This window comes from Mytilus trossulus, chromosome 1, assembly GCF_036588685.1.
Source record: "Mytilus trossulus isolate FHL-02 chromosome 1, PNRI_Mtr1.1.1.hap1, whole genome shotgun sequence".
Taxonomy (NCBI): domain Eukaryota; kingdom Metazoa; phylum Mollusca; class Bivalvia; order Mytilida; family Mytilidae; genus Mytilus; species Mytilus trossulus.
Window position 1 is genome coordinate 99,400,811 of NC_086373.1, and position 16,162 is coordinate 99,416,972.

The window sequence follows — 16,162 nt, forward strand, 5'->3', positions numbered from 1 at the left end:
GGATCACTTAACTATTACCACTTAACTTGGAACTTATGGTTTGATAGCTTCTTATTAAGAAGCATTGCAACACTCTATAGAGTAAATCCTGATAGGAAAGCAATTAATGGGCTGTTGACACGCAGGTGCCGGTGAACATGCACTCAGTGTTTTCCAAAAGGATATAGTTTTTAAATTGTGTCCTTTTTCAGTAACAAGTCTGACACATGCTCCATTTAATACTCCCTCTTTCATTTTACTATATGTTACTTAAACAGTGGACCATTGCATCATCTTTTATCACCATCAGTCGAAATAGCTTAGAATATAGAACTTTTGAATGTTAAATTCTGAAAGTGAAAATAGTCGTAACATTTTCTATAATGTACTGCATGTAGTCTATATCATAAGGATTCTTCAAAATATTTGAACGACATGTCAACTTCTAAAGATTTGTCGGCTTAAACTTTTTGACATGTATGGGTCGTAATTATATTTGTAGTGTATATCGCATTTGAAGCATGGACACTAGACATTCAAGTTTTGCATAGTTTAATAACGCTAGCAAGAAAACGTATTTGTTCTATCACGAATTGGTTGCCATATATACAAAATGTATGATTTCGCGGTATTTACACACCAAAATAGTCTTCAGGTAATAATTTTCATATGGAGTCTAACTCCTTTTCTTGATATTCTTTGACGGGTTTGGTTTAGCATGGCGGGAGTTTCATGCATGTCAAGAGATGCTCGTAAATTAAGGAGATGTGGTATGAGTGGAATATCCACCGAAGTTCAAAAGAAATGAATGTCATAGAAAAACAAAGGTTATGAAGGTAATGGAGTATCTATCCATGACACAAAATCAATACATGCACAGCAACAACAACAACAAACTCACAAAAAGAAAAGGAACAGTGCTTTTATTGCTGATCTTCATTTCAAAATCATAGTGAGGCGATCAACATAGAGCTACAAAAATGTCCATCTTACTGCAAGTTTAAGACGTCCCCAAGCACCGGCTTGTGTAGTATTCTTTTAAAAAATACCATCTAAACGGGCCCAGTAAAAAAAGAACATACTGGAAAGTAGAACATATTTAAAACAAAATTGTTCCTACGCATAGTTGTAAATCGTAAACTATGTAGCATAAATTCTAGTAATTAAGGTATCAAATGAAATGTGAAAGCTGGTGATCATTATAGTATGACGATTTTGTATAATACGAAAAGAATGAATGAATGCTAAAACAAGCAAATATAGGCAACCGTACGGCTTTCGACAATGAGGAAAACCGGCCATACCGTATAATCGGCTTTAAAATGTCCCGACACGTAAATATGAAACACGTTCCTAAACGTTTCCAGTTTATTCGTGTTTTTTTTTGTTGGTTGGTATAGGCACTGAGTCTATCCCTAATGGATTTGCGATTTTGAATATAGATGAAATAGATTAATTACTTTTTATTTACTTTCTTCGTAGGGAAGACAAACATTACAAACAAAGTTGAGTACAAACATGTGACAAACTAGTATCCTTGGATAAAATCGTTGCGTAATATGTAAAAATCGAAATTAAAAAAAGGTTCACTTGTTAGTTGTCAATGCACAAGGTTTATTTAAACTACTTGAATTTATTTGTTTGTAAGAAAGTATAGGGTGCACAGTCATGTATAGATATTATTTAATCAATACTGGTGAGATTATCAATCAATATAAAATACTACAGATAATGGTGTGAGGGAAGAAAAGGCAAAGCATATTACATCTGATGAATATGGCTTAGTTACGCCGCCTGGATTTACAAGGATAGTTCATAGTTAAGGGCGTTGCTGAATCCTATGTTATATACATTCAGTTAAATAACTGTAAAGAATGTGTATCTCAATTTGAAGTTTTACTGTCATCGTCTTTTATATATTTACAAGGCAGTTCAGTATTTGATGTCCTAAACTATGCAAATATACATCGATAGTATGTATGATCATGTATTTGTGACCATTTAAATTTTACGATAGAATTTGATAAAACGCCATAAATTTTATTTTTGTATTACAGATGAAGAACAGATATTCATTTCTTTTAATTGAACAAAAACACATGCATGATTTGACATATTATTCGTAATCAATATATTTTTTAAAAACCAAAGTAATCAAAATATAAGTCAAATTGGTCACTCCTTTTTCAGTTGACTTCTTATCCACAAATCTGTTTAACGAATGTGGTGTTACAGTTGTCCTTATATTTATCTTAAATACCTTGGGACCAATTTAGGTTTTTAAACTTGTCAGAAAATAATTTATGCTATCTAAATGTAAAGGTCTTGGTTGAGGCACTAGGGAAGGCCAAAGAACAACACTGTTTTATTTGATAATATGATTTAATTTTTCATTAAAAAGTGATTAATAGCATTTCAAAAACATAGAATTTAAAAATGTGATAAAATATCTGAAACATTCAAAAGCGTTTATGCTAGCTGTAGAAAATGGAAAATTTCTTCAGCTGCACGTATCTTTGATCTTTAGAAATTATGTCAAAGGAACAAAGTAAGATTAAATTTTGTAAGGAATTTTCTCTTTTATCACAATCTTGCCATATATGTATGTTTATATTATTTTACTCAATAAGGTAGTGTAAGACATATCTGTCTTGACCTGGTACCTCACCAGTGCGCGCCGCAGGACCACAATTGAACATAAGTCTCTAGCTTAAATAAATTTCATACATGAAATTATAACAGTAATACATTACTATAGATACTAGTTTCCCTGTGCATGTCCAGTGTTTCTGAAAATAAATATATCGTTACTCTCGAGACAAAACTTTGAAAGGCCAAAAAAAAAGTATGTGAAAGGAATATTATAAGTGAGAAAACTCTATATAGTTGAGCTAGAACAGGAATCTACTAAATAAATAGTAAAGGGAAAGTTCGTGCAATGTCAATTTCTTCAATTTCTTAATAAATTTTGGTTCGTTTAGGGAAGAAAAACAAGTATATCCTTTATAAGTCAATCCCCAGTTTCTAATCCCCATACGAAAAAGTTAACATTTTTCTAAAATTGACCTAATGTATTGTACCAGAGACATATGTATTATATGTCTCTGATTGTACATATTGCCCGTTAATAAGAATCAGATTTTTTTTTAATATGACTGTACTTAATCTGTTAATATAATACCAAAAATATATGTACTTGAAATATGCTAAAGTTATATTTTTTTCTTTGTTATTCGTTGTTTCTTTAATGTTAAATAACCTTCAATTAAAATACTGAATTACATTTTAGTAATGAACAACCAAGACTGATTCGCGAAGAGAATACCAACGAAGAGGACCGTTATTATTTCTTGGTTGCTAGTTAGCGGAGTTTGACAATTTGTCAATAAAATTTCAAATGAAACAATATAAGCCAGTCAGGCTGAGGAATTCACACGCGAATACATAGTTACACGACAAAAATGTTTTTGTTTATTGTTGGTAAATATAAAGTATAGATTTTGCACAGATATTTAAAGTTTTACAATGTAAAATATGGGATTGTCTTATTTTAAAGTTTGGAAGGATATAATCAACTACACGTTTAAATGTAAAGCTTTGGGAGGATATAATCAAACTACGCATTTAAATGTAAAGCTTTGAATAGTATCAATGCTACATTTAAAATGTAAACCTCCAGCTTTGAATCGCATTAATATAAAATTGTATGTAATCTGACAATTTAACTTCAACAAGTCAATAAACCTTCAATAGATCTTATGGATTTTTACAAATATTGTTTGCATTGTTATACGTGAGACAAATATTTTGCAAGAACAAAGGTGGACACATTTTGAATATATCTTGTAATTTAGGGGAAAAAATCCAATAGGCCAAGTTGTAGAAAATGTATATTTGCTTACATTTTTCTCGAATAAATTGTATATGCTTCAGGTTGTATGGTTAATTCGAGTCATGTCGATTGGATAAGATTTTTAAAGAACTTGTTCAAAACTTTTGTGATATGTAATGCATTTTTGTCTGTCCTTCTGTGGTATTTGGGTTTAATGTAAGATCTATGATATGCTCTCCGTTCTAATCTAAAGTTGTGGTGACAAAGAACTTGACATATTTTAGTCACATATATCTACTTATGAACTCTCATGTCTTTTGATTATTTTATTGGGTTGTTATCTCATTGACGTATACACCACACCTCGTTTTATTAACATACATTTAATAAAATGTATCTACATGTATATTTGTTGTTTTTATTTGACTTTAAATCTTACTTTGTTAAAATAATAATGAATCGATAATATGAAAACGTGTCAAAACAAATAGTTTTCACAACTGTTTAAAAAGCTGAAAAAATATACAGCAAATTGAACAAACAGCCGTTGTACCTAATCATAACTATATTAACTTCGTTTGGCCTTCCCGAAAGGAAAAAATAACTGATCGATAGACCTTTAAATCTATGCTACCATAACGACCCCCTGATACATATATGACATATATAAACAACTGTATCCGACATTCAGTCAGATGTCAGTTATTGCTCAACGTGACGCATCATACTCACCCTGAGCTGTATCTTTGTTTTTATTTACTTGGTAACATATATACTCTAGAAAAATGGTAAGTTCTCATTTTATATTTAAATTCAAATATTTCAAAGTGTTAAAGATACATTTTGAATACATTGTTTATCGAATTGATCAATTTTAAAGACCGAAGAAGAAAAAGAGAATAATCATGCGGCTTCAGTTACTGAAATCAATTGTATAAATTGTTGCCGACATTTTCCGTACTTTGACTGGAATTAACAACATATGTTTTAACTTTCAGAGGGAATGTATTTCTATCCATGTCGGACAGGCCGGAGTCCAGATTGGTAATGCCTGTTGGGAATTGTACTGTTTGGAGCACGGTATCCAACCTGATGGTCAGATGCCCTCAGACAAGACCATTGGAGGCGGTGATGACTCTTTCAACACCTTCTTCAGTGAGACTGGAGCTGGCAAACACGTACCCAGGGCTGTCTTTGTTGATCTGGAACCAACTGTTGTCGGTATGTATTCTTATCAATGGAGTATTATGTTCAGTCTACTTTTTTATAAAGTTATTTGTGTATTTTTCAAGACATTTAAGCGATTTTATGTATTCTATACGCGATAATACTCAGGCAATAGGGACAATTTACGTGAATATAGTGTTTCGTTGATCTTGTAGGTTTAGATACGTATCACCCGTTCACGTTTTTCTATTCTATCGACTTCTGAGTCGGATATTATAACACATTTAAGATATAACACATTTAAGATTTATCGCCCATCTGTAGGCCTGTGTTTAACCAAATAAAGTGAGAAAATAATAATGAATAAAAGAGACTTGCTATTTTGTGCATGTACCAAAAGAAAACGTCGTTCCCAGTAATTTTATTGTTTGGATTTCATCTTATAGAAAATAGGAATTTTGTGCTTTTAATAAAGGCAATATTTTTATGGGCCTGAAGTTTACCGGACTTTTGATATTTAAGTGATTTCCGCTATAACATTATACCTTGTATTACTCATTTGTTTGTCATGCTTTGCTAGCGTTTTTAAATGTTTAGAAAAAGTCAGAAAACTACCTTTACAATCACAAAACCTCGTGCTGACCTACTAAGTTGAGCGAAACCTAAAAGTTGTACTTGAATAGGTAAAAACTTGTTTTCGGAAAAACATTGCTAACATAACATGTAGATATATTAAATAAGAATTTAAAGATATATACGAGGGGGAAAGGGCTTTTCTATAATTATTCTCACATGTATCCCATAACAGCAAACGGGTACATAATCCTTTAAGTGGTTGTAAAACTATTTCAAATTTATATCCCTATATAGAATAATGTGGCTTATGATCTTTAGATTATGTTTATTATAATCATATTTAATTATGATAGTCAAAAATATTTGTGTCTCTCTATTAAAAAAAACCATTCTAATATATTGCATTGCTCTTCATCATGGCCCAATTAAACTATCTGATGTGTTCTTGTCTTGAGTTGCCATAAAATAATAAAAGTTAAAAAGTTTAATAACAAGCCCAAACGCATATACAGTCGATTCATTTTATAATTAACAATTGAATACTAGTATAATCAAGTTCACAAGATTACAAGTTCAAATATTCAACTTAATTCTAAACGTTTCCAAGGATTTTTCTAAACGGGATGTGGCAAGTTAACCTGAACCGAATTGTTCCTCCGATTATAATCCGGGGATTAATAATTAACATTTATATAGAAAGATAAAAGAATTTAAGTCTGCTTAGGACGGAAATTATAATTAAAAACAAATTAAACATATCAAGTGGGCTATAGTTAAATTACCATTCCAGTATGTGCTTTCATGGTTAAATCTTCTTTCGCTCTGCCCTGTTCAAAACACAGAAAACGGAAACATAAAGAAAAAATATATTTGACTGAATAAGTAACAGAACAAAATCGTACAGGATGAATAAAAAATCAGATTAAACCACAAATTGATGAACAAGTGGTATCCATTTGTTTGTCGGGGACTACAAACAAATGGATATAGGAATGACAATGTCTGTAGGTCTTGTCATAAAAGTTTTATACCTTTCGTGGTATTATTGTAAGGCATGATCACAACAGCTCATAAATTATACCCCTCAAGATAAAGCACAGCGACATATAGCTGTACCTATAATATATTATTACATTCAAGTGTTCATTTATATCGATGTCCGATGTACATCACTTTACAGTTTTATCCACTAAACTGTTAATCAAATTGTATTTTGGTCAAATGTAGTTTTAAATTAGTTACTCAGTTATTCAATTCAGTTGTGTTTACATTCAAATAAATCATGAAAACCTATTTCGTGTCTTTTGATTTCATACTAATGGGTTTAGATTTCATTTCTTGATCACATGTATTTATTCATTGCAGATGAGGTAAGAACTGGTACATACCGTCAACTGTTCCACCCAGAGCAACTGGTTACAGGAAAGGAGGATGCTGCCAACAATTACGCAAGAGGTCACTACACAATTGGAAAGGAAATCGTCGATCTGGTTTTGGACAGAATCCGTAAATTAGCTGATCAATGTACTGGTCTCCAGGGATTCCTCATCTTCCACAGCTTTGGTGGTGGTACCGGATCAGGATTCACATCACTCCTCATGGAACGTCTCAGTGTTGATTACGGAAAGAAATCAAAACTGGAATTCGCCATCTACCCAGCACCTCAAATCTCAACTGCCGTCGTAGAACCATACAACTCCATCTTGACCACTCACACAACTCTTGAGCACTCCGACTGCGCATTTATGGTAGACAACGAAGCCATCTACGATATCTGCAGACGTAATTTGGACATTGAAAGACCAACATACACAAATCTTAATCGTTTGATTGCACAAATCGTCAGTTCAATTACTGCCTCCCTGAGATTCGATGGTGCTTTGAACGTCGATTTGACTGAGTTCCAGACCAACTTGGTACCATACCCACGTATCCATTTCCCTCTTGCAACTTACGCACCAGTCATCTCTGCTGAAAAAGCTTATCACGAACAATTATCTGTAGCTGAAATTACAAACGCAGTGTTCGAACCAGCAAACCAGATGGTCAAATGTGACCCACGTCACGGCAAATATATGGCTTGCTGTATGTTGTACAGAGGAGATGTTGTCCCTAAGGATGTCAACGCCGCCATTGCTACCATCAAGACAAAGAGAACCATCCAGTTCGTCGACTGGTGTCCAACTGGTTTCAAAGTCGGAATCAATTACCAACCACCAACTGTTGTACCAGGAGGTGACTTGGCTAAAGTACAAAGAGCATTATGTATGTTGAGCAACACAACTGCCATTGCTGAGGCATGGGCCCGTCTTGACCACAAATTCGACTTGATGTACGCCAAACGTGCTTTCGTCCATTGGTACGTCGGAGAAGGTATGGAGGAAGGAGAATTCTCAGAAGCCCGAGAAGATTTGGCTGCTCTGGAGAAGGATTACGAAGAAGTCGGTGTAGATTCAGTAGAAGGTGAAGGAGAGGAAGAAGGAGAAGAGTATTAAACAATGAACAGTTTTAATAACAGCAATGAACAGTTTTAATAACAGCAATGAACAGTTTTAATAACAGCAACGAACAGTTTTAATAACAACAATGAACAGTTTTAATAACAGCAATGAACAGTTTAAATAACAGCAATGAACAGTTTTAATAACAGCAATGAACATTTGTTACCAAATAGTAACTATTAAAAACATTAAACAAATTACTGCTTGTTATTGAGTTGAGAATACCAATCTAAACTTTACAACTAACTCTGACAATTGCATTTTTAACACTATTATTTAAATTTTCAACTAAAACATTGCCCAATTTAAATTTGAGATTTACTTAGGATTTAAATTACTCCTCAACTCCGCATACACACTTGTTAGTCAAAGACTCCGTGTGGTTTTTGATTTTAAGAGTCTATAAATTGTTATGAAACTACTTCTGAATTTGTTTGTGTGCTTTTGTTCGCTATGAAGGACGAGGGGTGTGAGCTGATTCTTCTAAAAAGAAATAAAGGGAAACCACAGTCTCCCAGCCAGTTGATATAAGTTAAACCCGATAAAATTGTCAAAACCAGGAACAAGTTTCTTCATCTGGTAATCTATAAAATTCAGAATAGAAATGGGGAATGTGTCAAAGTGACAACAATCTGACCAGAGAACAGCCGAATGCCACCAATGGACGTCTTGCTAAACTCCGAAATTATATAAAAGAAACTTGAATCAAAAAGCATACAAGTCTAACAAAACGCTCCTGACTTGCGGGGTCCCCCCCCCCTATACCTCTAGCCAATGTAGAAAAAATAAACAAACAGCAAACCGCACTGTAAAAATCAGTTTAAAAGAGATCCGAATCCAATGTCAGAAAAGGTAACAAAAGAAACTTAATAAAATGACAATGATACATCAATTAACAAAGGACTACTAAAGCAGTTATTGACATGCCAGCTCCAGACCTCAATTAAACTGATTGAAACATTATGTCTTCAATGTACGAATAGTAAGCACACTCCCTCCCGCTAGGAGTTTGGTATCATACCATCATAACATATATGATAAGAACATACCCATATCGTGCCAACAACTGGTTTTAAAATAAATGTATTATTTCTGATGCAAAGACCGTATACGTGAATCAATATTAAACAGTTATAGCTTTAATGACCTGACAAGAGTATCTTGACTATATCTCTTCTTTATAAGTCTGTTTAAAGGTTTTGTTAGCTTTTAAGGTGAATGCCAACATTTTGTCCTTTGTAGAAAATATTACCATAACATGCATTGGATATGAAATACTTGAACGTATAAGATGTCTGCATGTTGATTTATATTTATGAGTGATGTCCTTCTACTGTTGATAAAATTTAGTAAATGGTTTGACTAGTTTGTGATATTGAAATAACTTTTCAAAAATACATAGATTTCTTTCATTAAAATCTAATATGTTGTTACATACACGAGCGAAATTTAAAAGTTGAGACATAAAAATTTAAGATGGTTACAAGTGAACATGTTAAAACTCATAACAGTACAGAAACAGGTCCGCAATAAATGGTGCACAGTTAGACCCCATTGGAAATCCGATAATTTGACGATATATAGAATCTCCAAAGCGAACAAAATGTTGTCTAGTATTAAAATGCAAGGGCAGTTATAGTATCAAAGCATGTTCAATTGACATAGTTCTTTTGTTTGGTGTTACTTAAAAAGTGACATAAAAGAGTTTGAACATATATATTCGCATTTTAAATGTCCATTTAATTAGATGTGGTATTTTTCCTAATAAGAATATAAGGCAAAGTGATATAAAGTGTAGAAAAAATCAAAACTTGAAACCTTTTCAAAATCACAAACATAAGCATGCAATTTATCAAGTACTTCCAACAAATTTTTGACACTCCATACGTAATTAATTCTCCTTTACTCAAAGTGAGGTGGATATCTTTCTTGCATATAAATCAACTGTCTATTAATGTTGATAGCTCTGAATTTAAAAACATAAAATATCTTTTATCTTATCGAACGGTCATCCCATCATTCACCGGATTTCAACTTTGTAGTCATGTGAAAAAATATTAAATTATAGATATCATTCAAATTTAACAGGTATTAAACGAAACTGAACGACTACCTTATTGTCATTTGTTATTGCAAAAACCTTTCTCTTAAACCCCTAACCGTTTCAAGGAGTGATCTTATAATTGATGTTGTGTTGAATGATATTTTTTCATTTATAGTATGATTTCATGTTACAGTATGATATGCCCATGTAAACCCAATTTTAACGGACAGATACCCTTGAAGATCTTGATTAGAGTCTGTTATATATATGTTTTAAAAATTTTCTGTGACTGAGAGCAATCAGAGCTTGTCTTAATGTACAACTACTTTGTATTTGTTGACCTCTATAGATTTCGTTTGATTTTGTTGTTGTTTCATTGCCGCAATAACCAACTGTTTTTATTCCAACTTTCTACGTATAACGATCTCCTATTGTAACTATGTAATCAAACGCATTTATTGGTTAAGAGGGAGGTTAAGAGCCAGATGAAAGCCACCTCTGGGTGCGGGATTTTCTCGCTGTGTTGAAGATCGATTGGAGCACTTTGGCTGTTTTCTGATCTTTGATCTGGTTGTTGTCTCTGACATATTCCCCGTCTACATTATTAATTGTATTATTCAGTACACTTGCCTTTTTTTTAGTGGTTGTAAATAGTTTATATGTGGAAAGATATATTGGCATATGAACAGAGACACATCGCTATAAACCATTTTAAAGAGAGAATTAGACATCTGAAATATTTAGATTGCAACCAAGTTATAGTTGGTATCATAGCTACATGGGACAAATCATTCGAATATTTAACAAGTACCTGCCAATTAAAAGAACGATCTTTTAATATTCTGTACATGATCATTTGCATACATAGCATTGTTGTTGCTATGAAAAAAATCAAGAAACAATAAATAAATTATATAAACATATGCATGCTCACAATTAACTTGTTTTTTTTCAAATTGATTTAGGACATGCTTAAATATGTATCATATAGAATGTAATCATCACGGTCAACTTCCCATAGCAAGAATATTAATGTAAGCTCAAAGTGGTTTTTTTCAATTTTAACCCATTAAACTAACTACTTATATGTACAGCAGATGTGAATTGTGCTTATTTATAAACAACTAGAACACACCCGTGATATCGCGGGTCCGTGACTGAATTAAGGTATATAACTATGCGCAAGCCTTATTTTAGTATTAGTATTGTCATCTGATAAAGTCATGCCGATTATAAGATACACAGTTTTTCTCTGCTTTCAAATCTTTCTGTTTGAACCCGTCGAACTGGAACTTATCAATTATCGGTAATATTAATTATTTGGAAAACAAAAGGTCCTGGAATGGAGTATTTTTTAATCAACAACATTGTCCTATATTAGTTATAAATAAAGATGAATTCTTCGATTCGCTGTTTTACGTCATGTATGCCCACTAACAATTTGAAAAGTGTTCCTCATTTTTAGTCTTGTTATCTTAGAAAGTCTTACTGATTAAAATACTACAATAGGTAGCTATTTGACAATTTAGTAGTGTCAACCCTGTGATTATGACCCGTGTATATAGCATATTAACCCTGAATACACCGTTTGGTGGTGCGCCTGTCAAATGCGGAACGTACAGATTAGGTAATAGGTAACAGGTGAATATACTATTGGTATCGGTATCGGACTCCACCCGGAACTTCTTAATTATTGGCAATATTAATTACGTGGAAAATAAAAGGGCCTAGAGTGGTGTAATTTTTCAATCTACACCTTTGTACTATATTAGTGATATATAAAGTTGAATTCTTTGATTCGTCGTTTTTACGTGATGACGGCTGAAAAATTAGACTTCGTAATTTTAGTATTATAGATTATTTGCAAGAAATAGATATAATTCAAAAGTAAACACAACCGATACAAATAAACTGCATATGTTCTATTATTTCATTGAATGAACCTCGTTTGAATTATACTGTTTACATGCTATTTTATCATCCGTACAAGGGCATCATTCGTAGATTTAACTCAACATGCCGACATCTTATACGTCCAAGTATTTCACATCCAATCTTTTATGGTAATATTTTTTACAAACCACAAAAATGTCAGTATTCATTTCAAAAGCTAACAAAATCTTTGAACAGACTATTTAAGAAGGGATATAGTTAAGATACTGTTGTCAGGTCAATAAAGATTGCATATTTTGGCTTTAATATTGATACACTTATAGGGTCTTTGCATCGGAATTAAACACATTTAATTTAAAACCAGTTGTTGGCATGACACGGATTATGTTCTTCTCATGTATTTCATGATGGTGTTATTTATATCTTATTGTCATTTTTTTTATTTTTTGTTGTTACCTCTATGACATCGGACTCGGACTACTCTTAAGTTTTACTGTGCGTGTTGTCGTGCGTTTGTTTTTCTACATTGGCTATAGGGGAGAAATATCAAAAACATGTTTAACCCTGCCGCATTTTTTCGCCTGTTCCAAGTCAGGAGCCTCTGGCCTTTGTTAGTCTTGTATGATTTTTAATTTTAGTTTCTTGTGTATAATTCGGAGTTCAGTTTAGGGGTAGCTGAAGGACGCCTCAGGGTGCGGAAGTTTCTCGCTGCATTGAAGACCCATTGGTGACCTTCGGCTGTTGTCTGCTATATGGTCGGGTTGTTGTCTCTTTGACACATTCCCTATTTCCATTCTCAATTTCATTTACTATATAAAGTAAAGGCTTTTGATATATTTTGATTGTTTTTTTGAAAGAATGGACATTGCAATCTAAGAACAAAATTTTCTATGCAGAAGCGATGTTGTTCTGTTCAATAATTCAACGAAAAGACCATTTCAATATGATCGTGTATCCTTGTCTGAAAAATGCAACATTACGTTTAAAGTAATACTTATACGTGTGATAACACTGGGATTAGTTCAATTTCAAGTATCACTTTAAACTCTTTTTTATATTCTTATATGAGTAGGAGTTATGTGAAAGCCTTAGTAAATCAAGTGTTTGCAACATTAATTTAATATATTAATAAACAAATACCAATTTAAAAATAAACAAAAACTAAAATAAAATTAATTAGGTTCTGGTGAGTGCAATAATGCAGACGGCAAATGAGTAACAACAACATTTCAAAATCCTCCGGGGAAAAAGTCCGTTCTGTGTGATTTTTAATATTTCTCATGAAGTCCGCCAAATTGTTTGTTGTAAAGAGTCCATGGTTTAAAACGGAATGAGGTATGCCATTGGAAAACAGATTGACAGTGGGGATAAACAGATGTGGTAGAAATCCTGTCTCTATATGTTTTCGTAGACGTTCCAATGACAACTTGAATCTTAGAGCAAGGTTCTAGTTTTCCCAGGCTTCTTTGTTCGGGTTGTCTATTGCCTCGTGCAATAATAAGATTTTCAGATGATATGATTTGAATATTACTGTACAATGTCTGCTTTGTGGTGAAAAATAAAGCTTTCTTAACGTTTTCCAAATAACCAAGAGCTTTCCAAATATTGGGAATACAGAAGTTGCATTTGAAACTAGCTCTGTTTCAGCATGGAAAAACGACAAACGCCAATTATTCCCACCATCTCTAGATGACTTTGAAACTAGCTCGGTACCCCTTTCAATTATAGCAGCGCGTATGTTTCTTGGAGGCCACTGCCTAGTCTCGTCTTCTATCCAATGTGGAATTGTTCTCAATGGTTTGCATCTAACTGCAGGAACTAAATCAACAGAAAAATCGAACTTTTCATGACAACAGTTTAGAGTTGCTGCAACTGTGCCCTTTCCTTCTAATTCAATCTTACCGTCTGGTTAAATCTTTTCTAAACAATAGTTTACCAAATCATAAAATTTATCATAAAATTTACTTGAGCTTAAGTATTCATTATCACTGAGAATTTTCACACAGCGGTTCAGTAATTTAAATTTCACATATTCCGGATCTTTAGTCGCTTCAATTATTCCTTCAATATAGATAGGAAATAATACGTCACTTTCGTCATCAAACATTGCTGATACATTAGAAGCTGAACTTCCAACTTTTACCACTTCGCCTTTAAACATTTCACTTGTTTCTTGTATTTTTTGTAAAACAGCAAAAGCCGTTTTTACCACTTCAGGCAAAACTTTTGATTTGGTGAGATGTCCGTATGAAGTATAAAACACATTCAAACTTTTCTGTAATTCTATCTCTGGAACATAAGTAAAACCTCAGCCATTCTGAAAGTATACAAAAGAAATACATTATTCATAGTGAAAGGGGTACACCGAGAATATATTATACTTCTATGTTTATGAGTACGGATATTACTAACATCCAGGGGTGGTGTTCTCGAAGCTATCTTAGGGTTAGGACGTGTCCTAAGTCTATCTTATGACAAGTCTTTGTCCTAAGTCGTGTTCTCGAAGCTCTCTTAATTTATGATATATCTCATTTTTCGTCCTAACTTTAGGACACCCAACAAGGTGTCTTAAGAGCATCCTATCTTCATCCTAGTGTAATAAAGTTTGGATTTCGCTTTTTGCTCATTATTTTACGTGAAAATGAACATGAAATGAAACGCACCATCGGTTATTAACTCGTATATAAAGAAAAGGTGAATGATTTTAAACTCTGAACTTCGTGTTTCACGATACGATTATACTTAAAATTTAATTCTCTTTTCAAAACAAATTGTTTTCCAGTTTAAATAACAATCTTTTTTATATAATTACATTGGTAATTATGCAATTTATTCTGTACATGTTATTATAAAATTCGTAAATAATTGTATTCAATATTTTCGTCATTTAAAAATGTTTTATCAACAAATATCTGTATTTCGATTTAGGATATGTTTAGGACGTCCTAACATAAGATTCGTCTGAGATAGCTTCGAGACACAACTTAAGAGTGTCCTAAGTTGATCTTAAGTCCGTCCTAAAATTGGTCTTATCTATGACTTAGGACGAATCTTAGGAGACTTTCGAGAACACCACCCCTGCATTCAATTGTGAACTTTGACAGGAATCCCTCTTATATTCAACATATCTTATTGTCAATTAAATAACATTATTTTTTTCTCAGCCTATCCCTTTGAAAGACATTGACATTGCATGTGATAAAATCAACAGATAACTCAATCGTATACACCTATACTAAATAGGAACAATTTAAATGCAACTAATTTTATAGTATAGCAGGTTTTAACACGAAAGACAAACATAACAAAGTAATAACCGAAGTTTTTTTTCAATGAAAACTTTTGTTTCAGTATCCGCTTTTTGTCTAATCAACTATACATTAGAAGAATATACATACCTTTACGTCACAATCAAACGATGACTAGCACTCTTTATACAAAACTTTAAAAAGTCATACTCAGTGGACCAAGTTTGTTTAAAAACCAACCTTACAATTATATTTTACAAATAAGTGTTTTTGTGTATGAAATCTTTAAAAGCTTGGTGTATCTCGTTAACTGTAAAACTTCTATTTTTTTTTGGAAACAACATTGAGATTGTAAGACATTTTTAAATGCACAACTAATGCTAAAAATACTGACCGACTTTAAAAACAAAACATTCATTTTGTTGATTATTTTTTTGTACCAAATCTTGTTTGATCCTTGTACAGCATCTATTCGTGCTTACCATATGTCTGTTCCCATCTGACTTATCTGTGCTTTTTGAACATACCGGTTGGTTAACATGTTAGGGGGATCCCAACCCTCCCACTAACCTGGGACAGGGGTTGGGGGGGGGGGGGTTAACATGTTAGGGGGATCCCAACCCTCCCACTAACCTGGGACAGGGGTATAACAGTACAACATAAGAACGAACTATAAAAATCAGTAGAAAAAGGCTTAACTCATCAGACAGACAAAAAATACAAGTGGACGTGGCAGGGTGTTTATACATCCCGACACAAACAGACACAATGTACAGATCTGAGAGTACTCTAGTTCAAAGCCATTAACAACTAATAAAAAAAAATCATGCCTCTAAGACTAAGCAATCAATCCGTACACATCCAACCGCATACAGTGGATTTAGTGTAAAGATGTCATAAACATGACCTTGTGCAATTGCCA

General features: G+C 33.0%; 1 protein-coding gene across 2 annotated transcripts in view; it reads left to right on the forward strand.

Moving 5' to 3' along the window:
- Nucleotides 1-4,409: 4,409 nt before the first annotated feature.
- LOC134693357 (tubulin alpha-1A chain-like) overlaps nt 4,410-16,162 on the forward strand; it is a 32,107-nt gene continuing 20,354 nt past the window's right edge. Inside the window, exons 1-3 of one of the 2 annotated variants that reach the window (XM_063554138.1) lie at nt 4,410-4,599; nt 4,810-5,032; nt 6,920-8,252. In XM_063554138.1, coding sequence (XP_063410208.1) covers nt 4,597-4,599; nt 4,810-5,032; nt 6,920-8,049 — 1,356 coding nt within the window. In that variant the 5' untranslated portion in view covers nt 4,410-4,596 and the 3' untranslated portion in view covers nt 8,050-8,252. Of the gene's footprint in view, nt 4,600-4,809; nt 5,033-6,919; nt 8,253-16,162 lie in introns of those variants that run through there. The other variant, XM_063554147.1, reaches the window with a different exon arrangement.